Raw genomic sequence first — 27,505 nt, forward strand, 5'->3', positions numbered from 1 at the left:
GCACTGGCACAGGGTGCCCAGAGAAGCTGTGGCTGCCCCATCCCTGGCAGTGTTCAAGGCCAGGTTGGACACAGAGGCTTGGAGCAACCTGCTCTAGTGGAAGGTGTCCCTGCCCGTGGCAGGGGTTGGAGCTGGATGAGCTTTAAGGTCCCTTCCAACCCAAACCAGTCTGGCATTCTATGACATTTGCACACTGTTAGTATACGGATAATGCAGCTGTATTGCACATGCATGGTATCCATCCATTACTCTTTCCCGAATCCTGGATGTAGATACATTTTTCTAAACATGAAAGGCTTCCCGTAAAGATATCTTTAAATGATCAGAAGGAAAAAAGGCTTCCTGCAAGCAGATCTGTAGGCAAAATGCTTCTTTCTAGTATCATGTATAATCAAAAATAACTCTACTTATAGTAAATATGCAACAGAACATCTGTTACGCAACTGAGTTTTAAACGCTCTTAATATCAGGAGGAATCAAGTCTGGAGCATGTTACTGATGCCGAGTCAGTAATGTGCTCATAATTAGAGATATTCAGAATATTGGTAGGGCACAGTAAAGCCAATGCAGCTGAGGAGCCTGGCCAGCTCGGATTTTTGGTATGTTTTTATTCAAAGAGTTTGTGCTTTGTTGCAAAAGACTCAAAGATCTGCAAGGTAGAGGAATAGCTCAGCATGATGTCCTGTTGGAGCAGTTGAGCGTAGCAATGATGATGATATAAATTAATTATTATGGGCTACACTTTTAATAATGATACAGGAATAAGGAGAAATATAAAATGAGAACCTGAAATACCCTCGATCACAACATTTCAGGAGAGGAATATGGCCAGGAATAGCCACGAGGATGATCAGGGCCTGAAGCACCTCCCATATGAAGACAGGCTGAGAAAGTTGGGGCTGTTCAGCCTGGAGAAGAGAAGCTGCATGGAGACCTCAGAGCAGCTTCTAGTATCTGAAGGGGGCTACAGGGATGCTGGAGAGGGTCTCTTCATCAGGGACTGTAGCGATAGGATGAGGGTGGGTTCAGACTGAAACAGGGGAAGTTCAGGTTGGATATAAGAAAGAAGTTCTTCCCTGTGAGGGTGCTGAGGCGCTGGCACAGACTTTTCCCAGAGAAGCTGTGGCTGCCCCATCCCTGGCAGTGTTCAAGGCCAGGTTGGACACAAGGGCTTGGAGCAACCTGCTCTAGTGGAAGGTGTCCCTGACCGTGGCAGGGGGTTGGAACTGGATTATCTTAAAGTCCTTTCCAACTCAAACCATTCTATAATTCTATGATAATATGCCACCATTGAAGCTATTCTCCTCTAAAAACAACTTTGTTCAGGGTTCACAGGCTTCAAAAATCATTACAGAGCTGATGTGAAAAGGTCAACAGGGGATCTCAAAACACAGCCCAGCATTATATTTCTCTCTAGCTAATTTGTTGGGTGCAAAGACAAACCCCTCCAAGTTGCTAGGGCTGAAACACTCATCTTGGGGAACAATTTCCCATCTGCCTGCTTTACTCGTCATTTATTCTAATATGTTTTTGTTTTCTGGTTTAAGCACTTGGATTTTCATTATTCATCATGGTCTCTTCTTCATTTCCCAACTGAAGATGTCTTCTCTCTTGCAGGCCTCGCTCAACAAGCTAATGGAGACCCTTGGCCAAGCAGAACCTTATTTTGTCAAGTGCATTCGATCCAACGCTGAAAAGGTAAATCCCATCCCAAGAGAGCAGTGCTGCTAAAAATCATCTTGGAAATGTTGTGTAATTTTTTCAGGGGGTTAAAAAGAAAAGGAGGCCCAAAACTGAGTTGGATTTAGAAGCTAATTATGTATGATCAGTGGGAAGGATGGATGTTATCACTTGGGTGTTGCTCTTGATGAACTGCACTGGCTCTTCTTGTAATTGTAGAAGCACACATATGAAAAACATAGGGGTTTAATTTATTTGAAAAATATATTGAGCTTAATAAATGAATTTGACTGCTTTGAAGCTTCTGCCACCTGTAATAGAGATTGGCAGAGCTGTGAATTCACTTTTGCTGTTACTGATCCTTAAAGCTTCTCTAAAATAAAGTTTATGTAGGTAAAAGATACTTTTAGAATAAGCTACATTATTCAAACTAACTCAGTGATGCATCACATTTCTTGAATTGGATTTCAAGCATGTTTCCTGGGCTGAGGACCCTCAGTTCAAAAGAAAGGTTGCAGTAGTGATGCTTTCTTATGGATTAATCCTTTGAAGTTTTATCCACACATTTAAAGATGAAGCTTTAGGCCTAGGAGATTTAGTTGCTCACAATCTTTAGCTGTGCCCTAGAGGGCTCTTATTCAGTTTAGGGGCTCCAAAAACCTTCTTTATAGCTCTATATATCTGTTTGAAAGTCTCCATCTGATGGCTGCTTGGACAGAAACAGGATTCAACCATGGTGGGATTAGCACAGTTCTGGGAACCTGCGTTCCCTCCCTCCCCTCACGTCGTTCCCGATGTGCATGTCGCTCAGATGTGGTACATCTGCTGAATCCCTTTACCCATCCACATGCTTAAAAACTTCAGTTAAAGGGAATATTTGCTCATCACTGGCCTGGTTTTCCCCTTCCAGCTGCCCCTGCGGTTCAACGACAGCCTGGTGCTGAGGCAGCTGCGGTACACAGGGATGCTGGAGACCGTTCGCATTCGCCAGTCGGGATATGGCTGCAAATACTCCTTCCAGGTTGAGCAAAACATTTTCCCTCTTTCCCCACCTTTAGCACCATTATCAGAGTTGTCTGAATGTTGGTAGCTCATCTGTTTACCAAGGTAATGAATTTATAGCTGATGCAAGGCAGTGAATGTAATGAGCTGATATCGGACATGGAGCAGTCCTCTGCTGCACTGCTGGTTTCTAGTAAGCTGGTCCTAGACCTAAGTGGACTACAAGCCCCTCTGCAGATAATAACATCATGGGTTTTGAACAAACCAGGTGGTTTTGTAATGTGGACTTCGTTTTTGCAAAGAAGAAGGGATCCAATTTGCATGTGCTCTTCTTTGGATTCACCTGGGAATGGCGTTTGGCCTGTCATGTCAGTGCTGGCTGCATCCCAGCAGGCGAGTGACTGGCATCCTCCAAACTGCTCAGGAGTTATCCACCTTTTCCTGTTTTCTTCTTTTCCCTGGGTTTGCCAAGTTTTGCACATATGTCAGTCCTTTCATAGGTTGCTCATGCCGATTTGTTCCCTGCTGGCAGCTGCTTAGGGCCAGGTGTCATGTCCTGCACAGCAGCTCTTTAGAAAAGGAAAACTGCTGTTATTTTTTGCTGTTAGCATAGATCCCAACCTTACTTGGGAGAATCTCTCCTCTCGTACCTCCTCCGCTCTTTGAGTCCTCACAGCAGTAATTGATGGAGCATCTCAGATATGCTTTGCAGATGCTGCTAACCCCCTTCCGTAGCGGCCCTTGCTGAGGATTTGGAGCCTTTTTGTTCGAGATGACCCTGTGGGTTCTACGGAACCTCTCCTCCCGCACTGAAAGACCTTTGAACGTTGCTGGGTCCCTGCTCTGATGTGTTTTCTGTCAAACCACGAATTTGGTGTTCCACAGTCTGTAAAATGCTGTCTGTCCCTCTGCCCACCCGATAGATCTTGTTTCATGTGGCCAGTGGAGCAAATCCATTAGTTATGGAAGGAAGGAACACAGCAGGATCCATCTAAACAAATCTTGGGGTTTTTTTCTTTCTTCTTAGGATTTTGTGAACCATTTCCATGTCCTTCTGCCTCAAGGAATCAACCCATCTAAGCACAATATCCATGATTTTTTCCGGAAAATAAAACTGGATCCAGACAATTACCAAGTTGGAAGAACAATGGTAAATGTTTATCCTCAACTCAGGCTTATGTTTAAGATGCAGATATAACATTTGCCTGCATTTCTGTAATTATAAACTAACATCTTTATATATGTTTTTAGTCAATGAAACTATTTTTCTTCTGTTTGCCAGAAGCCAATGGCTTAAACGAAGCTTGGAATATTATTTACACAAAACTAGTAAGGAACATCATTGTTTTGTGTTAACCAAGTTGTAGGTCTGGTTGTAATGAGATAGCCTTCAAAAACCTATGTCTGTGTGCAGACACAGCTCAGTACGATAGCTGTCAGTTTGCCTCCCCTGAAGGGAAAGCAGAGGCTCTGTAATTCAGCCCTTGGACAGTCCCAGGCTGCAGATGAAACTGCAGAAACCTGTTAGAGGTGGCTTGATTAAAATCAGCTGCTGAACTTCCTTCTGGGTATCCAGGACATAAACCCCAGGAGGATAAAATCATCTGTCTGTGGCCTCGAAAGCTCTCATGCTTGTGGTTTTTTGGGGGGGTTTGGCCAGGTTTTCGTGAAGGAGCGTGAGCGGCAGCTTCTGCAGGACCTGCTGCATCAGGAGGTGCTGCGCCGGATCATGCTGCTGCAGCGCTGGTTCCGCAGCATGCTCTGCAGGAGGCAGTTCCTGAGCTTAAGGCAAGCTGCAGTCATCATACAGGTATGTGATGGTGCCTGGTTTTGTTGATAATTACAGTCCACACATCCTACAGATATAGCTGGTGGGTAAAATCAGGTCCCCTCTCTAAGGAAGGAGCTTACAATCAGGATTAGACTCCTAATGCCATAATAAGTTGGGAATGGGGGAGACAGAGCTGGAAAGGTTGGGTGAAGGCAGGTGCTCTACGACCCCCACACACCCCCCATTACAAGGAACTGCCTGCTGTGTTTGCAGAGGTTTTGGCGCAGTTACCAGAGCCGAAAACAAGGGGAACCATCCCCAGACCCTCTTGTCCTCGGCAAAGCCGCCGTTGTTCTCCAGGCCCACTGGCGTGGCTTCATGGAGAGGCGGAGATTCCTGCAGATGCAGTTTGCAGCCCACGTCATCCAGAGCTGCTGGCGGGAGCACACCAAGCGGCGTCACGATGCGGCCACCAGCATCCAGGCAGCCTGGCGAGGGCACCACGCGAAGCAGCTGTACACAGCCTGCAGAAGCAAAGTCGTCTGCTTGCAGGCAGCCTGCAGAGGGTATTTAGCACGGCAAAGGTAATGCCATTGGTTAAAATGAGAACATTTTCTCGTGGTGCTCATTGGGGAGGGAGGTGGTTGGTCTGAAATCAAGCGCTGCTTGGACAACGGTGACTTAAAGAGGAGGGTGGCCCTTTGTAAGATCCCTGACCCTGGCCTGACCTGGTCTGATCCTTCGTTTGTCCACGCTTTATAGAATCATAGAATCATAGAATGGTTTGGGTTGGAAAGGACCTCAAGATCATCCAGTTTCAACCTCCTGCCAAAGGCAGGGACACCTCACACTAGACCATGTCGCCCAAGGCTCTGTCCAACCTGGGCTTGAACACTGCCAGGGATGGGGCAGCCACAGCTTCTCTGAGCACCCTGTGCCAGCGCCTCAGCACCCTCACAGGGAAGAACTTCTGCCTCATGTCTAACCTAAATCTTCCCTGTTTAAGTTTAAACCCATCACTCCTTGTCCTATCACTACAGTCCCTGATGAAGAGTCCCTTTCTAACAAAGGAGTTTATTTAGCTGCACATCCTACTCTTAGAATAAGGAGAGCCTATTTCAGGTTGGAGCACGTAGGCAGCGGAAAGCCGAGGCCATAAATACTCCCAAGTTGTTTTTTTTTTTCCCCTTGGCAGCAGCACCACTTTAAGTAGCCTATTTTTAACTCAGATTGCCTCGCCGATCTGGTTGCTGCACTGTCTCACAGGGACAGGAGATACTGGAGTCGGCTGCTGCAAAGGGGAGAGCATTTCCAGCCATGCCTTGGCTTGCTGGCCACGGGGCAGGTTTTGGTTTGCTTTCCGGAGACACTGCCTGCAAGGTGTGGAGCACCCTGACATAGGGTGGAAGATTTGGGTGCTGGGCACAAGTCTCTGCTAGCTCTACCAGAGGCAGCCCAGGCAGGATGGTGAAGGTGGAGAAGCCAAGGGGGTGCGACGGATTAAGCTTTTCTGGCTCTCTCAGCTCACAAACGAGCTAGACCAGGGATGGAGGCTGGAGCTGCTGCTGTCAGTCCGAGAGGAGCTTTCAGGTGCGTTGGGGCAGTCCTTGAGTAGGAGAGATGTCATAAGAGGAGAAGGTTGAAAACTGAACTTGCACTTCCATTGCCTTGCACCAGATGTGCAAGGAGGGTTGCTTGAGATGCTGACAGTGGTGAAGTGATGATGGTGATGGTGATGAGATGCCACTGTCACAGTGCCTTGAAGGGATGTGAGTGGACACAGTTCACTGTGTACAAAAATATGCTGGTTTTCTGCTTTCTTGCAGGTTTAGAGCTTTGAAAGAGCAGCGATTAAAAGAGATGCAGCTGGAGAATGGCCTGTCTGTTAGAGAAGACGATGGACTAGAGGCAGATGATGCTTTGGAAATTAAGGGCTCTGACCCATCTAAGTGGGAGGATGGCTCATTTGAAGAGCGAGTGAGAGCTATAGAGGAACATAAATCACTGATGGAAAATAATCGGGTGAATCACATGGACCCACTGGATACTTCTGGGAATTTATTGTACAAAAGGCACGAGAGAGCCAGTAGCCAGAGTGGGATGGACACTGAAGAGGAGGTTGTCGTGAGAGAGAGACCCAAATCGCTGGAGGATCTCAACCAGAAAAAAGTGGTTCGTGCAAAAAGGGAAAGCCGGAGGATGCGTGAACTGGAACAGGCAAAATTCAGCTTGGAGCTGCTCAAGGTCCGCTCCACCGGTGGGCTGTCACCTTCCGAAGAGCGGCGGTGGTCCACCGAGCTAGTGTCAGAGGCACTTCATTCCCCTCAGGGAACCCCAGAGAGTGAAAGCTCTCAAGGGAGCTTTGAGATGTTAAGCTGTGAAGACACCCCAAGTAATAAACTCGTTTCCTTAGTTTTAGATGAGCAGGATGTGCAGTCATTCTCCACTGACTCTTTGCCTAGCAGTCCCCAGGCTCACTTGCAGGAGAAGTCTTTCTGTAGGACAGATGTGAACAGCAATTTACCCAGTAGCAGAAGGATAATTGCAGACTTGGAGCTGGCTGATAACCTCACCATGAAGGAGCACATAGTCTGTGACCCCCAGAATGTTATAAACAAGGCGCAACCAAGAGAAACCTTCCTTTCCAGCAACCTACCTACTTTCTATGTTCCACCTCAAGACAACGTGAAGGTGAAGCTGATGGAGAATAACCTGAAGAACAAAGCAGTGGAAAGAAAGAAGACAGGTGCATTCTCTGAGGTCAGGAAGGACTCTGAGCCAGAGCAGGGCAGAGCCTTGGGTGGAGAGGAAGAGAAGTCCTCTACCAAGAGAGAGGAACGTGGGACAGGGACTGCCACACAGGCCCGTTCTCCAGACTCTGTCATCAAGAGACTGGAAAAGCTCAACGTGGAGAAAGAGGAAAGGCAAAAGCAGCTTCAGCTGCAAAATGAGAGGGAGATGATGGAGCAGATCCGTCAGCAGAAGGAAATTCTGGAGAGACAACGCAAAGCCTTTGAGCAGCAAGGGAGAATGGAGGCTTTGCAGAGGGCAGAGCAGAACAGGATGAAGGACTCCTCCCTCAAACCAACCAAAAAACCAGAGAGTCGGCCTCAGTCGGTGCTTATCCTGCACCCCCAGAGCAGGGGGGAGCATGGCCCCACCACTGGTGTGGTTCCAACCTCATCAGTGGACATCAAAGGTCTCACAGTTGGGAGCAGGGGAAGCTCTCCAGCTCACAGTGCCCCCAGAGACAGACCTGTCAGCATGTTCATGGAGCGAAAAGAGGGTCAATTGGGATCAGCACTGGAAGCCCGATGCCATTCCAGACCGGCTCTGGACCCCAGGGACCTCCCGGGCAGCCACTTCTCGAGGACGGAGCGTCTCCGGCAACCCCGAATGCCCAACCAGGCCAGCGAGGAGGCGAGGGCAAGCACTATGTTCTTCACCCCGAAAGACAATCCCTTTGGCCTCCCGTGAGTAAAAGATGGTGTGCTTTCTCAGTAGGCTTTCTCCATAGGTTTTTTGTTCTGCTAGAGGCTGTTTTATACAAATAGTCCAAATAGAGTGTACAAAACCCCCAGTGAAATGAAGGTGGTTTCTGGATCTTCTAGCAGTGAGAGGAAAAGGAAAAAGAACTGTCCCATATGTGTTGAGTATAATGTAAGCCAGAGGAGATAGTCATGGACTTTAGCAGGTGAGGAGTGGTTAACAGAAAGAATGTTGACACTGCTTTCATTTCTCCTAGATGAACAGTGATAGGAGTTTATTTCTGAAGATAAAAGAGAAAGAAAAGAATTCTTAGGATTTTTAGGTGGTCAGAGTAGAAATGACCGGATAAGGCAGAATATTTCTGGATTTTTCTTGTTTCGTATATAATTAACACAGCCAGCAAAGCCATTTAGACAATCCCACCATTGCAGAGTGAAAAACAACAAACCTCCAGAGAGAGTTTGGGATATGAATTTTTCACATATATAATTACACGTGTAATGGGCTTAACAGTCGTTCAGCTCCATCACACTGCTCACATGGTGGGCTGCTCCAGCAGAGGGGCCAGAGACCACAGCAAGATCTTGGGACAACATTTGCTCCCACTCTATTGTGTGGCTTAAGCTGCCTTGTCTAATTTTGGAGAGGTTTTGGCCATATAGCTCAAAAAGGACATAAACTCTCCCCAAAAGCTTGCTGCACCTTTTCCAAGGCAAAAGCTCCCAGTTAGTGTTTGCTGTTGATAACTTGGGGTACCTCCAAGTGAAGAAGTCTTGTGGTTTATGTGCTATTGTGATGGGAGGAGATTCCCATTTATTTTGTGCAGCTTCTTTAAGTAAGCCTAGAAACACAGAATCACCGAATAGTTTGGGCTGGAAGGGACCTTCAAAGCTCATCTAGTCCAACCCACCTGCAATGAGCAGGGGCATTTTCAACTAGAGCAGGTTTCTCAAAGCCCCATCCAACCTGGCCTATCATTATATCTATCATACACGACTATCATTTTATTCAGAAGTGGTAGTAGAAAGAGTGAGCTGAGCAAAAAGCACCTTAAGTGGGTGTATTTTTTAATGCTATAATAGATGCAAAGTGAGGATGCTCTCCTTCTGAACCAGTTCAAATGGAAATCTGCAGGAGGTCGTGGAGAACTGGTTTGGAAATGGTTGTTTGAGAATAGTCTTTCCCCAAAAAATTTCCATTTCTTTTCCTGGTTCATGCACAGAACAAGCAACAGGGTGGGAAAAAAAAAAATAAAATATATATATATAAAAAACTCCTGTAATTTACTTTTTATCCTGCAACAGAACAATCACATTTGAGAATGCGGAAGTGAAAAAGTACTATCCATAACCACCATGATGGGTAGAGTTTGCAGGCAGAACTTCATGCCATCTTGTCCTTTGGTATCAACTCAAATCCTGAAGAATTCAAAGTGATTCCAAAACCCCATGACCTCAAACTTGCAAGTTGGTCTCGGTTGCTTGGGCTGTGCACTTGTAGACTCCTGTGAGCTGGGCTGGGATGGTGGGAAGGTTTTTAGGAGAAGATGAAACATCTCTGTTGTGTTGTGTTTCAGCAGAGAAGCAAATCATCAATGGCTTTCCAAGGGTGAACTAGTCAGGAAGCCGTTTAAGATGCTGGGGTCTGGCAAAGGAGAGGTAAGTTGTGGCTTGTTTGTTTTCTCTTTTAATTGAAGAAAGGGGGAGAAAACCCTTATTCTGCTAGTTTTCCCTCAAACGTTTTGAAGAAGTGCACTGTAAAGCACAAGGGCTGCTAGACAGAGGGAAGGGGGATATCACGGTATAGCAACCTTCACACCATCTCTGAAAAATAAAAAGCCATCATGACATTAGGTCGTAGCAGCTCTGGATGAAAAGGATCTCACAGTCCTGATGGCAAACACTGTCCAACACAGTCTTGTCTTGGTTTGGTTTAACATACGTTTGAGTAACCTCCATGATTGTCCATTTTCACTGTGCTGTCTTGGTTCATGTTTTCCCTGGTCCTTTTTTGCGCTAGATATAATAATATTGTGTCCCCTTCAGGGGCTGCAGTGTCACTTAGAGATGTCTTAGGGCTACGCTATGATGCCAAACATCACTAGAATCTCCTTTTTATTTTAAACCCCTCTTTTTGTTGTTTTTTTTTATCCTTTGGTCAAGCAGGTTCCCAGACCGACCCATAAAAAGAAAGCCCGCATGGCGCGGACGCGCTCCGATTTCTTGACTAGAGGTACTTTTGCTGATGGGGAGGGGGATACGGAGGAAGATGATTGCAGTGGCAATTTTGAGTTCCTACTCTCCTCTGAGCAACCTCCTCATGCCGAGGCGGTACCTGCAGCCCGCCTGGGCCAGGCCTGTTACAGTGACTCCGAAATGGTAATTTTTATCAACGTGGTGTGGGAAATGGAACAAGGGAGCGAGTGGAGCTGCAGGAGCCTTTCTTTGCTAATCTTAGCTGCACTGATCCCTCCACTGCTTCTTCTCCCACTCCCAAGGATGCTGTAGATGGGTAAACTGGGCGAACACAGCTGACAAGGATGTGACATGGGGAAGTCATTTGTATTTCTTGGCCATTGCGGTGTTTTCTGGCTTGATTGGGTGTCAGCTACGATTCCACACCTTTCCCGGAGCATTGCAACTTGTATTGCACAGCTACCTATTTCTTTGTTGGGTTTTTTAACCTCAATAGCAAAGTCCCCCCAGGATCCTTTTACTCTAAAAATGATCTACACACATCCATAGAAAAGATCCAATCAAATATTGTCCAAAAAGCAACAGACAACAAAGAAAACTATATAAATCTTGCACCTTCTATTACTTTTGATTTTATATCTTTAGCCACAGTATCCTGTGATTATTTGGTCCTCAATTATTGGAGTAATGCTGGCAGATGATGTCTTAGAGAAGGCAAAACCATGTAAATGGGGCAATAAAAATATAGTGGGAATGAAACAGTGGGGTTTTTAAAACCAGACCTACCTTCTTGGCGTTTTCAAGCTCAGTAACTGGTGTCCCTTGGCAGGTCCATGCTACATGAGCCTGCATTGCAGAGCATTTGCATCTCAGGCTTAATCTCCTGCCCAGATAAGCTGCCTTTGGCAAATCACAAACTGACAGGTTTCCGGAGTGAAGAGGCCAACAGCTTCCAACCAACTCCTGTTTTTTTCCTGAGGTGGTTTAGATGTTCCCGTAGAAGTGTGGATAAACACCAGTTGTCTCCTGCCCTAAGAGCCCAGATAAAGAGTTGAGTAGGCTGCCTTACTCCTCCACTCCAGCTACGGGGCAGGATGTGGAGCTGAGTATGAAACTGCAGAAAAGCAGAAAAACCAAAGTCACTGATGTATTTTGTGCTACAGCATTGCTGTGGGTCTGGCAAACATCTTGTGTGATCCTGAAATCTGCTTTTCCAAGAAAGGCAGATGGCCAAGGAGGGCTTTTTGTGACTTTTCTGTTAGCAGCTTTTATTATAAAGGATCATTTTTTTCCCAGGATAATTTTGTCACTGGAAGAGGGCAGGTATTTACAAATTCCATGAATTTTTAAATTTGCTTTTGACAAATTTCCAGGGATTTTGAGCCAGGAATACTCAAAACCTGATTGAACGACACAGCTCTGGGAACCGAGACCACTTGGTTGCATCTTTGCACTTCTCCCTGCTCATAGGTCAGGAAAGGGAGAATTTTATGTAGTAAAAAGCCTGGCCAAAGCCCTGGGCAAGGAGCTGCGTCATACCTGGAATGCTGTACTGTGTTCCTGGAGGCTGCCCTCTTACAAAGCTTTAGGGCTTTTTTAGCTGTAGAAATCTTTCCTGCTGGGATGTGAAAGGTGCTGGGCTGGTGCTTGACAAGCTCCATCCTTGGGTGGGGACGTGGCTCATTGGAAATGCTCCTTGGGACTCTGCTCACCTGGTTTAACAGCTCTCATCGCATGCAAGTAGTAGTAGTAATAGCTGTTTCTCATGTCTCCTGTATCCCTTTTCTTCCCTGCTCTCCATCACTAGCTCTAACTGGTGGTCAGCACTTTCACCCCTTGTGTAGTTGAGTTCTGCTTTCTAGCAAATGCTACTCATGAAATCGTGTGCTCAGCGATACCCTATGTCTGTATGTCCTGACAACATGTACAGTGTTTCCATCTGTATTCTGTATTGCAGGTTTGGGACCAGCCCTTTGGCTTGTGGCTTTTCTGGGTCAGGATTGCCACAAGTAGCAAAATTTAGGGACTGCTTATTCATATCCATTAGCAGAGGCTGGTTGGGTGTTGCTTGGGAACAGCCTATGATAGAGCAATGCTGGTGCATGTTGGTTTGGGTACAAACTCAAGTAGGTTGATATCTCTGTAGACACATTCATTGTGTCTTGTGATGTTCACATGAAGACGAGTCAGGCAGCCACCATGCGTAGGCTGGTTTCCATGCTACTCAGTAGCTTATTCATACAGCTTCTACACCCCAGCTATGACTTTCCAAAAAAAGCCTCTCTTAATGCTCTGCTCAGTGGCCAAGGGCTGCTGGACGAATGAAAGAGAGATCTCATGCAACTTGTGAAGCTGAGCATGTGATGGCTCACCAGCTGCGCTGGGTGAGAACCTGCCTTGTTTGCCCATTGGTTTCTTGATCATCAAGTTAATGATTGTATATCACCAGGTGGTAAGTAAAGGTCCACCAAAAACTGGTGCTCCTTTCCTAAGTCTGAGGTATTCCACAGCAGCAAAGACCAAGTGCATCTTCAGCCAGAGCTGAAAACCAAGGTGCACCAGCATATAAGATGGCTGCTGAAAGTACACTTGACTCCAAGATGCCGTTAAGGCTAAAGGGCTTCCTGACAAAACCAAGCCTTCAAAGGTTGTTTGAGTTTTTTAGCTAGTGAATAGCTGAGGATTAATCGACTTTGCTGTTAGACAGGTCCAAGTGGGAGGAATAGCTCCTGGCTGAGGTCAGCAGATATTAATACCCCTTCATTTTTGCACCTAAGCCTGGAGAGCTTTCCTGCAGTGAACAGAGAAACCACACCAGAAACACCTTCTGAATACAGCCTCCTTTGGCAGAGGCTCTTAGAGAGAAGGACCTGGATAATGAAGCAGTCATTTTGCTCCATACTAAAGCCACAAATTGGCAAAAATCCATCCAAAGTAACTGTCACCAAGCTGACCCCAAGGATGCGTGAACAGCCAGCAGTGAAAATCTCTTTTCCTAAGACATTCAGAGCGACATCACACTTTAGGAAGCTCTTCAATGCAGCATGTAGCAATGCTGCCTGATCGGACAAGTCACTTGGCTATAGTTCTTTCTTGCTAGCATGGGTGAGTGAAACAGAGGTTGCTCTTTGGTCTCTTCTTCATCCAGGGAACAACTTTAGACCCCCAGCTATTGTCATTTACCCACACGTGATGCTTTTTGGTGTTCCATGTCTGGGGATTTTCTGGTGCAGAGGCTCATCTTGATATCTAAGAAGGTTTCACATCCATATAAGGCCAACGTCAGCACATATCAGTGTGCTTTAAATGGCTTTGAAATACTAAAAAAAGGAGTAAATGCCCCCACAAAATATTTTTAAAAATCCAAAAACCAAAAACCAAAGCATTGAAATTGATTAAAAGGTTGAAATTACTCAAGAACAAAACTATATCATCAGGGGCAAATATTTATACAGGTCATTTTGAAAAGCACGTAGTAAGTTTGGGCTGGATGATAATAACTTTTGTGGTTTTAAGGGTTGTTTTCCAGTACCCATCCACAATTTATGTGTATCATCACCTGAACGTAAAAGCAGAAGGAAGAAGAAACTGTTTGTTGGTTTAGGCAGTTTCTTTCTTTCCCAGTGGCAAGTCTGCCTTATGTGCTGCCATCTCCTGGCTGGTAGAGAGGTTAGTCCTGGGATGAAAAATGAAACGGTAAGGAAGAGTAAATCTGGGATATGTGACTCCCCTGCAGTCCATATTTTATATCATTTTATTTTCAATATTTTTAATAAAAGAAAACCCACATTGCATTCAGCTGAGACATTCAGCTACAGGAGATATTTGACTGTCATCTCCTGAATCCTTTCATACAACCTGATTTCTTCATGCTGAAAGTCTCTCCTCTAGAAGGGCAACTCTGAAATCACAGCTACAGTTGGGAAAAAAAAGAACAAAAATGGCTGTATTTTTTAAATACATCAAAACTATTTCTGGGCTGTTTCATGGAATCCTGTTAGGTTGAATTATTGCAAATTCATTTCACCCTTCAAAATGATCCCAGCGCATTTACATGTTGGCCAAAGCAGAGATCCTTTGTGTTGAACTGCAAAATCTCTTATTTCTAGAGGGTTCATTTTGACTTGTCTTTAGCACAAAGACTTTGGTGGTCTTTTCTGTAAAGTCCTCAACAAAAGTTGCAAGAGGAAGCTCTGCTGGGACAGATCCATATGATTGAAGGTTCCTTTGGTGCTGGGAACACCACAAATCACTTTTTCATGGCTAACATGGCTCTTCTGGGATGGAGAGCTGGACTGCCCAGGCCACAATGGTGGAGTGATTGTGCAGGCTGAGTGATGAGGACCCATGGCTTGGTGCACCCTGATTTTCATCATTGGTGGCTCAAGGAAAAAGAAGGTTGGACCTCAGTGTAGAGTTGGAGCAAGGGAAATGCCTTTCTTTCTTAAGAGTCATGAAAAGATCTCTCTAGTTGTAGCTAGCTCGACAGGACTTCAGGTTTTCACTGCTAGGCAGGTAGAAATCATAGAAATCATAGAATCATAGAATAATTAGGGTTGGAAAGGACCTTAAGATCATCTAGTTCCAACCCCCTCTTGAATAAAGACTTAAGACATGAAATATCTTATTTTTGCTGGGACAACCTGGTGGCACCCGAAGAGCTGTCTCATTTTTAAACACTTTGTGCTTGGGCTTGTTACAGACGGTGCAGCGATTTGCCGCAGGGGAAGGCCAGACAAAACTGCACAAAACCATGTCTCAGGGGGAGATCGGGAAGCTGGTGGCCACGCAGAAGAGCCTGGCTCCAGATGGGAGGTAGGAAACATGGCTGGAGATGGGAGATGAGTCCCTTCTGTTTCGTTCTTGCTCTCCATCACCTTGCTGTTGCTGAACCACCCTGGCTCCTTTGGAGCTCCACCAGCCAAAGTTGTTACTCGTCCCACCTTTCCTACATGACTGCAGACATGCCCAATTAGAAAAGGCATCCTGTTGTGGTGACATGGGCCCGATGTCCCATCCCAAACCACCCAATTGTGTGCATGAAGCTCGAGTTTCTTGCCTTTCCTGAGGACAAGTAGCCTGGTTTTCCCAGTAGAAGTTGTTTGTATTTAGCTCCTCCTCAAACACCATGAAGGTCAGGACATTCAGGGTAGTTTTAGGTAGAAGGACATTCCCTAGTTGACATAGTTCCTCTTTCCACAACTTATTTCCAGGCCTCAGCGAGCCAAGATGAGGTTCTGGGTGAAGGGAAAACAGGGGGAGAAGAAGACCTCACGGGAGAAGCTTGCTACCCAGTCTGAGCTACTGGAGCTGTACGCGGAGCAAGAAGCCCCTGGCAGGGAGGTCATTTCTGGTATGCAGCTTAGTGAAGGTAAGTGGTGGGGTGGCATGGTGCTGGTGGTGTAAGGAGCAGAGAAACCATGTCTGGTCTCATGGCAGAGGGAAAAGCTAGTGTAAACCTGGCTTTACACTGCAAAATATAGGGGCCTGGGCAAAGATGTAGGACAGAGGAAGGTTGGTTTATCTATAGGGTATCTGTAATGGCAGTATCATATATGATGGTGTGCTCTAGCTGAGGCTGCTGTGGGAAAACAGTTTAAGAAGCTGCACAAATTGAATGTCCATGCTAGTTCATGTCTCTTGAATTCATGGACAGTGACAACCCAAAATGATGGCAAGTAGGTTAAAAGGTGGGATCCAGAACAGGTCCTAGAGGAATTCCATGTCACTAGTCCTCCTGGCAGCTGTTTGGACATGGACAGATGTTTCACCTCTTGATGGAGGAAATAACCAAAGGAGAAATGACATTTAATCTTCCTATGAATACCACACAGTGCTTTTCCCCTCCCCAGGTTTACACCAATGCCCATCTCCCTGGTTTAGTGGCAGAATTCTTTTTCATGTGCTCTTCAATGTCTGTCCCCCTTTGTGATTATCACCCGTAGAGTTGGGTCCTCACCACCTGACCCCCCCGCGGAGTCCTGAGCTGGCCGGTATCTACCGACGGGAGTTCAAGGAGAACAAGGAGCCCTCTCCCAAAGTGAAACGCAAGCGCAGCGTCAAGATCAGCAACGTGGCTCTGGAGCCCGTGCAGTGGCAGAATGACTCACTGCAGATCATAACCAGCGCTAGCGACTTGAAGAGCATGGATGAGTTTCTCCTGAAAAAGGTAACTCCTTCCTTAATGCTCCAGCTAAATCTTCACAGAGAGCTCAAAGAGCAGACAGAGGCAAAAAAGCCAAAATTATCCTGGGGGAATCAGTAGAATCAGAATGGTTTGGGTTGGAAAGGACCTTACAGCTCATCCAGTTCCAACCCCCTGCCACGGGCAGGGACACCTTCCACTAGAGCAGGTTGCTCCAAGCCCCTGTGTCCAACCTGGCCTTGAACACTGCCAGGGATGGGGCAGCCACAGCTTCTCTGGGCACCCTGTGCCAGCGCCTCAGCACCCTCACAGGGAACAACTTCTTCATTATATCTAACCTGAACTCATCCTGTTTCAATTTAAACCCATGACCCCTTGTCCTATCAGTACAGTCCCTGATGAAGAGTTCCTCTCCAGCATCCCTGTAGCCCCCTTCAGACACTGGAAGCTGCTCTGAGGTCTCCACACAGCTTCTCTTCTCCAGGCTGAACAGCCCCAACGTTCTCAGCCTGTCTTCATATTGAAGGTGCTCCAGCCCCTGATCATCCTCATGGCCTGCTCTACTTGCTCCAATAGTTCCATGTCCTTCTTCTGTTGAGGATGCCAGAACTGCAATACTAATAATTCATCTAGGGTGCACTGCGTGCACCAGGGCAGGCTTGGGAGAGAAGGTGGCACACTTCAGTGCTTCCATTGCTTAGAGCTGCCCCTCATCAAAAATGGGTGACCTCAGAGGGCAGGAGTTGATGGCTGCAGGGAAATGCTCATGTTTCTAGTTTGCATGTAGGAGAAACCACCTTGTAATCATTATTGACATCATCTGCCTGTGGTTGAGCAGCTGCTTCATCTCACACAGTGCTCTGCTGCAGCACAAGTGGCATGGATGAATAAACCCCTTTGGTTTCCCAGATGAATGAACTGGATAACGAGGACAGCAAGAAGGACACACTCGTGGATGTTGTGTTCAAGAAAGCACTGAAGGAGTTCCGACAGAACATCTTCAGCTTTTACTCTTCAGCGTTGGCAGTAAGTGGCCGGTTGACGGGTAAGAACTTCCACCTCCAGGAAAAACGAGATGCTCTGCATGCTCCTGGTGGTGGAGACATTGCTGAGCCATCCATTCCTGATTTGCTTATCACAAAGGATGGATGCTCTTCCTTTGTATTCAGTCCCATGAGCTGTAAATTTAGACTAACTCTTACTCTTTAGGCAGCTCTTGACACATGTTGTGTAGAGATTTCTGATCTCCTCATTGCAGTCAAATGGGAGATGACAGTAAGTCAATGCACTCTTTGCCGCCCAAAGCGTCTGGAAGCCTTTGTGTTACATTTATAAGAGGTGGAGACATCTGAGGAACGTGGAGCTCTTCTCTTCTGCTGCTTCTGAATTTGAGCAATGATTGCTATGGCTCATGATCACAGTGATCAAAAAAAGCTATTTTATTGCCCAGATTGCAAGAAAAGTTCCCTTTAAGACTTGGTCTGACGCTTAACATCCTCTTGCTCTGCACACTGAGAAGCCACCCTTCCAAAGGTCATGAAACAACTCGCTTAGATGATCTGATTTTCCTTCTTTTCATCATACTTGGACCTTCCCCGAGTGGTTGGAAGCTGAGCAGGCTGAAATGATTGTCTAGAGGTTAAGAGGCAATCTGGGCTGTATAAAAATCACTTTTCTTTTTGCTTCTGTTCCCTTAAAAGATGGATGATGGGAAAAGCATCCGCTATAAGGACCTCTACGCCTTATTCGAGCAGATTCTGGAGAAGACCATGAGACTTGAGCAGAGGGACTGGAGTGAGTCTCCGGTTAAAGTCTGGGTCAACACTTTCAAAGTCTTCCTGGATGAATATATGATAGAATACAAACCCCTGGACTACACCACGGTAAAGGTAGTTGGTACTTTTCTTAAGCCACTTGAAGATTTGGGATCTATCTTTCCATGGGGTTGTGCTCTCTGTAGACACACGGGAACCTCTTGTCTTCTCCTTTAAGCTGAGGTGGACAGCATAAGGATGATTCATTGGTTGTGTTTCACTGGGCTCAGCAAACCCAGTTCACATCAGGGCTGAGCTGGGCTTTGGCCAATGCCAATGTGTAGATGTTGTCTCCAGGGCAAAGCTGCAACCATCTATGGATGGTCGGAAAGGCAGCTCCTGGTGCTTCTTTTTTCAGTTTTGGGGGATTTTCTCCAATCTTTGAGGGAAAGTGAAAGAGATACAAGCCTTCCTGGTCTCCTGACCTCTTCCTAAGTGACCACATCACCATTGGTTGGGTTGCAGGAGAAGGGGACATGGGCAGTGGCTGTCCTTGGGGTCTAGATATGGTTTTTAGAACAGAGCTTGTAGTGTGATCTCCTGATTTCCTCACTTTCTGCTCTGTATTGCCTGTGAGGACAGCCCTGAGGTATCAGGCTGGGCTTGGGAGATGGTGTTTATTGTACAAATACCCCATCTTCTGGCTCTTCTGCTCCAAGTCCTCCCCAGGCTCCTCTCCAGGCAGGTTTTCTTCAGAGCAGGCTGAGCATCAGCTCTGGCTACACACACACAGTGCTGTGCCACATTCTCCTCAGGTGTCTTGCGTGAGATGGGAAATCAGGTCACTGCTGCAGGACTTGGAGCTAGAGCAGCAGGTAATCTCAGTTCTGAGATGAAGATGGGGACAGTTGTCCAGGGGATTTCTGAAAACAGGGTGATCCATAGGAGAGTTTTCTAGAGTGACTCTCCTGGGACTGCAGGTGCACTGGAGAATGGGGTGGAAAGCAGTGGGCAACATGAGATACGAGCCCTTTGGACACTTTACCTGGGGAAATTGCCCCTAAATACACTTAAATCTCTTTCCAATGCCAGGTGCCAAAAACAGAACGAAAAAAGAGAAGAAAAAAGGAAGCAGATGTGGTGAGTTGAGCACATTAAAAAACGAATGTCCTTGTGGCCAGAATGATGAGACCTGCTCATGACACATCCTATGCTGAGATCTGAACATCACACTGTAATGAACATGCAGCTGTGAAAGGATGTGCTAGAAAGGTGGACAGGGGTGGATGTGGTTTGTTTGATCAAGCGTCACTGTAGGTTGTTCTCTGAAAACCCATCCCACATCAGTCAAGACAGTAAACATAATGTCAAGAGTTATTATAGCTGAACTCAGAGCAAAACAGAAAGTGTTGTTCTAGGTTTCTGCATAAACTTACAATGTGTGGTTTACATCTCTAACATCAGAGATGTAGGAGATTACATCTCCTTTTTTCCTAAAGGATCTGATAGCATTAGGAAGGATGCAGGTGCAAAGCAAAAAGGGGCCATGGATGCATGGAAGAATCTTCTTAACATGAAGAAGTTGACCAGCCAACCTCAGTCAAACACCGTTTCTAACTTGCTTATGTGATTGATGGTTCGGTTCCCATAAAGGCCGGATGTCTGTTTGGGTTGCCTGTGGGGTTATTGGGCTGAAAAGGAAATAAAAATAGCAAATAACAGCTAAAAGCTGGCAAACTGACCATGTTCATCTCCTCGTTTTGCAGCACACTAAGCATGCATCTCCTTTTAATCACCACCCAACCTTTATCATTGCAGGTAGAAGAGCACAACGGCCACATTTTTAAGGCGACCCAGTACAGTATCCCCACGTACTGTGAATATTGTTCCTCCTTGATCTGGATAATGGACAGGGCTTCTGTTTGTAAATGTAAGCATGCTCTCTTTGGTCTGTTTTCGTGAGTTTGTATCACAGTGATGAACTTTTGCATTTCGAAAGGTGTTTGCTGCTCTTTCCTGCATCTCCAATCTGAAATAATTTGTGTTTTTTCACATTAAAAGATCTTTTGGGGCAGATATTAAGGTTTTTGAAGTCAACTAGTAAGTCCATCCCATCAGCCCTTCCAGTCCTCATGGTACAGTTTTGCTGAGGGGAGCTTTGCGTGTTACACATCTTATCCCATAAGGTCCTATGGTCATCCCATAGGGTCAAACCATGTTTGTCACGGTAAGAGGGATGGTGGAGTCAGGTATGGCAAACGTGCCCTGCAAATTCAGCCCGTAGGATGTCTGTAAGTCTCATGTCTGCAGTGAATTCATCTGGTTTAGCCTATTTGGCCTCCAGGCACTTGAATTTCTGGGGAGCCCAGGAAAATGGAGGAGGATCAATGGGAAAGATCAATCCATTGCTTTGGATTTTCCAACATTTCTGTGCTTAAGCTGGAAGTATCAACCCTGAGTATTTCAAGCTGAAGCCCAGAACAGGAAGAATACAGATTAGGTGCTATTTCCAACCTCTGTGAGGGTATTTTGTTGGAGCAAGTCCAGAGGAGGCCACGAGGATGATCAGGGGCTGGAGCACCTCTCATATGAAGAAGGCTGAGAAAACTGGGGCTGTTCAGCCCGGAGAAGAGAAGCTGCGTGGAGACCTCAGAGCAGCTTCCAGTATCTGAAGGGGGCCACAAGGATGCTGGAGAGGGACTCTTCATCAGGGACCATAGCGATAGGACAAGCGGTGATGGGTTCAAACTGAAACAGGAGAAGTTCAGGTTAGACATTAGGCAGAAGTTCTTCCCTGTGAGGGTGCTGAGGCGCTGGCACAGGGTGCCCAGGGAAGCTGTGGCTGCCCCGTCCCTGGCAGTGTTCAAGACCAGGTTGGACACGGGGGCTTGGAGCAACCTGCTCTAATGGAAGGTGTCCCTGCCCGTGGCAGGGGTTGGAACTGGGGGAGCTTTAAGGTCCCTTCCAACCCAAACCAGTCTGGGATTCTATGATTCTATTTCTGATAGCTCAGAATGACTCATGTTTATTTTCCAACTTGATCTGTCAGAGGGTTTTTAATGTTTCAGGGACTTAAATGTGAGACTTTTAGAATTGAAGTCTTCATTTTTTTTCTGTTTATTTGAGTGGATCTAATATAGATTTGGCCCCTGGAAACTGCAAATTCAACGTGCTTTTGACCTGCTGGTCCTGTGAGGAGCTACTTAATTCATGTTAATTCATATTTCTCCAGTGATCTGACTTTTTGGATTATTAAATCCTTTTTTTCTTCGTTGCAGTATGTAAATATGCTTGCCATAAGAAGTGCTGTCTTAAAACCACGACCAAGTGCTCCAAAAAGGTAAATGTCTCTCATTCCTTTTCTTTCATCATCTTTCGTTTTCTTTCAGACAGTGAGCCCAAGCTTGTATAAAAAATGTTTGCAGGCACAGAACTTGATATAATGCTGGCAATAACCCTCCTTCAAGCAGGAGCTTGTACCAGAGATCCCTGAAGGTCTCTCCAACTGGTGCTTTGGTGTTTGCATGGGGACTAATGCAGCAATGCATCACTGTATATCTGCTCTATCATGCAGCAGATGATGGAGTGATGTTACCTGCCTTTTAACCACACTGAATCATAGAAAGCTGTCCTTACAGCTTATAGGACTTGGAAATGGGGGGTTATCCTTAAATGTAGGATTATTCTTGGAAATAGGTGTTCTTCTTAACCCAGCTGGTCCCTGTTGAGGCTCACAGTACAGCCTCCAAACAATGGCAGCGCAACAGCTGAGTAAGGAAGGGTGAGTGGAGGATGCTCAAGCACTCACCATCCTCCTTAGAGGGGAATACTGTGTGCTGGGTTTTAAGCATATGAAGGACAGTGAATGAATGTAACAGGTCACTCTGGCTAACGTGAACCATCAGGATTTGGAGGTTTTTCTTTGAAATAGTTTTATTTTGCGCCCAAAAGAATGATAATACAGCCAGGATAATAATGTGTGCAAAGCTTTGTCAGCTCCTTGTGAGGCTTCTTGAGGAAGAACAGCCTCCATAAAGCTGCATGATTACATTTTTCCCAAGAAATAAGCTGAATATATACATTGAACATTTATATATGTGAATATACTTGTATTTTGAATATATATAGTATTTTTGCTGTACTCCTTCCCTTTCTGGGAGTATTTCTGCAAGAGCTGGGAACACCTCATATGAGTTTCTGCTCTAAAATCTGGGAAGTTCAATGAGAACTCTGATTATTTGGGGGGAGAAACTCAGAGGTGCTTGGACCCATCTCATTTCTTGGGGTATCTCTGCACAAGGAAGTTTTTGTGCTGTACCCAAGGAAGCAAGTTCCCTGTAGCTTTCCACCTGGGTGGCTAGAGTTCCTTCTCTAGGGAAGGCTCTGGCTTGTCTGTGCTTGGTGGGTTAACATTTTTAAGGTTGTTTTCAGTGACAGGGAGCCACAAACCCTCTCTTATGCTTTGAGAAAGAGGTCTTTATTTTCTGGCAATGGTTGATTTTGTAACTGTTAGCCTTGTCCCAGACTGGATCTGTTTCTCCAGATCTATGGTGAACTTGAGCAAACGCCAATTTCATCTCTCTCTATGGCCATGGAATTGCTTTCACACATGCTTCATCTCAGCGCTACCCGCTTTGAGTAAAGCAGCACATGGGGTTTGTGGCATCGTGTTTGCTGATGGCCATTTGAGCAGCAGGTGATGAATTTCAACTGGTAGCAGAGACCAGGTGTTCCTGGGGTGGGATTTTTTCCCTAACAGTGTGGGCATCTTCCCCACATCATCTCATAAGGTTGACAGATCAGTGAAAGAAAGCCTGAATGGGGAAAACAAAGATGCAGGAGTGGTTATAAGGGCAGCTGTGACCTGGGTCATGGTCACCACCATTTTGCTGATGACTGGGTTGCAGCATATACCATTTCACATTCCTTTTGCTGGCACCAGGCATTTGTGTTAATATTTCACTTGGTCTTTTGAATTTTCCCACTCAGAATGTCCCATGCAGGAGGACTTTGTCCAAAGTTGGAATGTGCCAGTTACCCAATCTCCAGTGAGTGTTTGCAGCCAGCAAAAGGGTCTTTCCTGGCCTATGTAGATGGGGTTTTTCCTGCTCTTATTTTAGCAGCATGTTTGTTCACAGACATTTTGTAATTGCCAATGCTGCGAGTTGATCTAAGTCCTCAAGACTCAGATTTACCTCTTCTGCTTTGTGCATCCTCTTTGGGGAGTGAAGTCATCCCCGGAGATGATGCCATCAAGGCAGGAGGTGGAGGAGGACCATGCCTGGCCGCATGGGCTCTGCCAGGCTGAGAATATACCACAGTTTGGTGGTTAAAGAAAGAAGATCAAAGTTTTATGATTTCAGGTGCATGCCCAGAGACCAGCTTAGCATTGCAAGACGTAATTGCTGGCTGTCCTTCATTAGACTGACTTGCACATCACCTGGATCAGCTGAAGAAGCCTGAAGGGCAGCCGGATCTGTGCGCTGCACCAGCATTGCTTCCTGGAAGGACTTTAGACCACTTTTTTCCCTTTTCCTCCTCAGTATGACCCCGAGCTGTCATCTCGGCAGTTCGGTGTGGAGCTCTCCCGCTTGACCAGTGAGGAGCGGGCAGTGCCGGTGCTGGTGGAGAAGCTCATCAACTACATTGAAATGCACGGGCTGTACACAGAGGGCATTTACAGAAAATCAGGGTCCACCAACAAGATCAAGGAGCTGCGGCAAGGACTCGATACAGGTAAACGGATGGGGAAAAAACATGCAGGGAGAAAAATCTCTGCAACAGCAAGGTTGGATGTGAGGAAGATGGAATGCTTCATCAGGAGGAAACAAGGGAGCGGTCCTACCTTCATTCCTGTGCAAGTGGTGCTTTCACATCTCCAACAAAACTCAAGTCACCAACTCATGCTTTTTGGGTGCAGTACCTGAAAAAAAGTAATTCTGGTTGAGGGAAAACACTGCCTTACTTACACTGTAGGAGTCGATGCCAGCAAGAAAAGAAATCCTGGTTCAACCCAAGGTTCCTTGCCCTGGAAAATGCATTTCTCTCTGATTTTAACATGTAGAGCCGAAATCAGGTGCTGGCTTTCTTACCATTGAACACAGTGTGGTTTTGGGGTGGCAAACAAACATTTTTATTGTAGAGGAGTAGCTTGCCATAGGATGGTTTGGGTTGGAAGGGACCTTTAATGGTCACATAGTCCAACCACCGGCTTCACTAATGGCTTCATATCGATCCTTGCCTCTTGTTTTTTTTCTTTTTCCTCAATCTGTTGCCAAACCCAGACATTGATAATGTGAATTTAGATGACTACAACATCCACGTCATCGCCAGCGTGTTCAAGCAGTGGCTCCGAGATCTGCCTAACCCTCTCATGACCTTCGAACTCTATGAGGAGTTTCTGCGGGCGATGGGTAAGGAGCCTCCTTTGGTATCCCATTCCCTTGGCAGAGGGAAAGGGTGGGCTAACTTTTTATTTAGTCTTTGGGCCCAAACCAGCTAGTTTTGCCAAATTACATTTACCGGGTTTCACAGTCTGAATTTTTGGCTATAAGGGGTTTTTCACAAGAAGCCACAGGCAGTTCAGTCTCACCTTTGGTGGCACACATTTGCATCATGGTTCAGCAGATTTCAACCCAAACCATTAGCCAGCAGATCCATCTTTTAAGTATCAAAAGTAAGTGTGTGTTAAGAAGATATCATTTTAAATAGGGGGAAGAGATAGATAGAAGCTGCCCCTAAACACTGCTGCTTCCTCTGCAGGCCTCCAGGAGAGGAGGGAGACTGTACGGGGAGTGTATTCAGTCATCGACCAGCTCTCCCGCACGCATCTCAGCACCTTGGAGCGTCTCATCTTCCACCTGGTGAGGTACGTTGAGCCAGGTATCCTTCATACCAAAATCACTAAGATCTAAAGGAGGTGGGCAAGGGAAAGAGAAGAGTTTTCAGGTCCATCACGCCTCCCAGGAGGTGGCCCCAGAGCTGTTCTCCAAGTGACGCGTGTATTGATGAACAGCCTCTGCAGTGTTTTGGTTGCTCATAGTGCTTGCCGGGTCCATGATGCCCCTCGCCGCTGCAGGAACAGGGTTTGTGGGTGGAAAACACTGGGGTTTTGCTTGCCTTGAGAACACCTGAGATGTCTTCAGGTTTGGCTTTCTCCATCAGGCAGAGCAAAGATGAGGGCAGAGCAGCGTGCTTGCTAGCAGAGCAAGATTGCACCTTAGAAACGTTGTCTATTCTATTGATCCATGGAAGAGGTGCAGTGGGAGGTGCCTTCACCACTGACTTCTCACTTAATCCCTATTTTTTCTAGGATTGCTCTCCAAGAAGAGACCAATCGCATGTCAGCTAATGCCTTGGCCATCGTCTTTGCTCCCTGTATCCTCCGCTGCCCCGATACAACAGACCCGCTGCAGAGCGTTCAGGACATCAGTAAAACAACCACGTAAGAACGTGGTGCTGGATGGTCCAGCTCCATACCTACTTCCATGTCACCACTCCCATCTTGATAACCCTCAGTACGGTCAAATGGCTCAAGAATAGGGGCTTTAGCATGGAAATTAGGAACACATATTTCATATTCTCTCAGTCCCCAAGAGGTTGTTGAAGGGGAATTTTTAAGCGATGAGGATCCACAAGAGCAGATCAACTTGTGTTCCCACCCAGCACTTCTCAGCAGGAATAGGTGAAGCTTGTGCTGATGTGGTTTTAGAATTAATCTCATTTCTAGCAAGCAGATCTTTATTGTGACTTAATTGGGGGGGGGGAGAGGTTATTTGATGAGATGAGTTTGGTCTGCAGCAATATTAACACTGCAGACTTGGATTTCTTTAAGGTATTTGACATAATTGCAAAGGTTTTACAGAGGAAAAGGTGAAGCACCTGCCCAAATTCAGTCTGGCTTGTATTAGATTTAAAAATTGATAATGGAGACAATGATAATGATGGAAACCATCCAGTGAAGGGCTGGGCTTCTGAAAGAGTTTGGTTTGCTGTCAGGAAGTATTAAAATGGTTGAAGACCAGAATGTGTTTGGAGGCTCAGCTGGTAGGAGCACTCATCCTTTCAGAGGATTTCTTTGTAGCTTCTGTCTCAGATTTTAGCTCTAGCACATCCTCTGATTTTATTACTGGAAAGGACTACCTTTTTTCCCCAAACACACTCCTGACAGCATTAAACAGTTCTGCTAAAGAAGCTTGCTGCAGGATTACTGCATGTAAGTGAGTTGGAGGCAATCTTCCTCAGGTTTGTATTTCCTTGATCCCACTTCCAAGAGAGCGATCTTTATCACTCTTTTTTGGGGAATTTGCACTACCCTTTGGTTTCCAGCTGGAGCTTTCTCCCTCTGTGTTTGCCATCAGGGCAGATCTTCAGGCAAGACAGAGACAGCTCAGATCAAATTGTTTCCTCCTCCCATCTTGTATTTTTGGGGTTTTTTTCCCCTTTAGGTGCGTAGAATTAATCGTCATCGAGCAGATGAACAAATACAAGGCTCGTCTCAAGGACATCAACAGCCTGGAGTTTGCAGAGAACAAAGCCAAGAGCCGCCTCTCCTTGATCCGCAGATCGATGGTGAGATGCCAAAACCATCTCTGTCCCTTCCCATCCCCTCCTTGCCCCTGAACCAACCCTCCCTTATCTTCTCCTGCTTATCCCAGCCTCCCAAACCCCTCGCAACCTCCCACACCATCCTCCCCAGGACAGGGACCCTCAGCCCCATGGAGGCTTCTCGCCTTTGCAGGGAGTCATTCCAAAGCACAAGAAAGTGGGAATGGTCTGTGGAAATGTGGTCACTCCAGCTCAGATGCTCCTGATCAGTGTTTCCATCTTGATTTGAACTTGTTTGGTCATGGGTTGAGTCAAGTATTTCACTGACCAGCTCAATGTTGCCCCATGGGAGACCTGGACCATCCTTTTTCATACTCAGTTGCATTATCTGAACCCAAAATGAGCTCCTCAAAGGCTCTCCCTGTTCCCACACCACCTTTTTGGGAGACTCAAACACATCTCATTGAGCTTCCATGCTGCCTCGGGGGCCGGCGGGCTGCGGATGCACGCTGCACTTGGCTTGTTGGGCTGTGGGAGCGAGACAGACTTGGCACAGCGTGGTTATCCCAGGCTTGGGCTGAGGAGCCAAGTGGCACTTCTGCTTGGATCTGCCCGCTGAGGTCCTCGGGAACATGTTGCTTCTGCTTTCTTGGGGATGAAATCCAAGCAGGGGCTGCCCAAGGTTGTGGGGCTTGTGCTGCAGAGCTGCCCTGCTCATCCTACTTGGAAAAAAAACCCATCAAAATGAACAGAAATGGGGTTTTTTGGCGGGGCAATGGCATGTGCACTCTAACCTTCTGCTTTCCTTTTCATCTCCTCTCTAATCCAGAAACCTGTACTAATTGCAGTTAGATTTATGAGCATAACCCGCAGCTCAATCCCGGTATGTATTAACTGCAGCGCACCCCGCTCCAGCCGCCGC

The 27,505-nt window shown here is 46.3% G+C and overlaps 1 protein-coding gene across 12 annotated transcripts in view; it reads left to right on the forward strand.

Moving 5' to 3' along the window:
- The window catches only part of MYO9A (myosin IXA), a 189,824-nt gene that overhangs the window by 156,177 nt on the left and 6,142 nt on the right, over window positions 1–27,505 (forward strand). For 3 of the 12 annotated variants that reach the window (XM_030496909.1, XM_030496904.1, XM_030496910.1), the window contains 22 exons: window positions 1,618–1,698; window positions 2,591–2,701; window positions 3,710–3,832; window positions 4,343–4,492; window positions 4,727–5,037; window positions 6,280–7,926; window positions 9,519–9,600; window positions 10,108–10,320; window positions 14,840–14,952; window positions 15,351–15,508; window positions 16,083–16,306; window positions 17,192–17,308; window positions 17,983–18,174; window positions 19,129–19,176; window positions 19,855–19,966; window positions 21,315–21,376; window positions 23,580–23,772; window positions 24,321–24,449; window positions 24,799–24,904; window positions 25,349–25,480; window positions 26,484–26,607; window positions 27,413–27,466. In XM_030496909.1, the coding sequence (XP_030352769.1) occupies window positions 1,618–1,698; window positions 2,591–2,701; window positions 3,710–3,832; window positions 4,343–4,492; window positions 4,727–5,037; window positions 6,280–7,926; window positions 9,519–9,600; window positions 10,108–10,320; window positions 14,840–14,952; window positions 15,351–15,508; window positions 16,083–16,306; window positions 17,192–17,308; window positions 17,983–18,174; window positions 19,129–19,176; window positions 19,855–19,966; window positions 21,315–21,376; window positions 23,580–23,772; window positions 24,321–24,449; window positions 24,799–24,904; window positions 25,349–25,480; window positions 26,484–26,607; window positions 27,413–27,466 (4,482 nt within the window). The remainder of the gene's footprint in view (window positions 1–1,617; window positions 1,699–2,590; window positions 2,702–3,709; window positions 3,833–4,342; window positions 4,493–4,726; window positions 5,038–6,279; window positions 7,927–9,518; window positions 9,601–10,107; window positions 10,321–14,839; window positions 14,953–15,350; window positions 15,509–16,082; window positions 16,307–17,191; window positions 17,309–17,982; window positions 18,175–19,128; window positions 19,177–19,854; window positions 19,967–21,314; window positions 21,377–23,579; window positions 23,773–24,320; window positions 24,450–24,798; window positions 24,905–25,348; window positions 25,481–26,483; window positions 26,608–27,412; window positions 27,467–27,505) is intronic. The other 9 variants (XM_030496906.1, XM_030496911.1, XM_030496905.1 and 6 more) reach the window with 8 other exon arrangements.

The sequence above is a fragment of the Strigops habroptila genome, chromosome 9 (assembly GCF_004027225.2).
Source record: "Strigops habroptila isolate Jane chromosome 9, bStrHab1.2.pri, whole genome shotgun sequence".
Taxonomy (NCBI): domain Eukaryota; kingdom Metazoa; phylum Chordata; class Aves; order Psittaciformes; family Psittacidae; genus Strigops; species Strigops habroptila.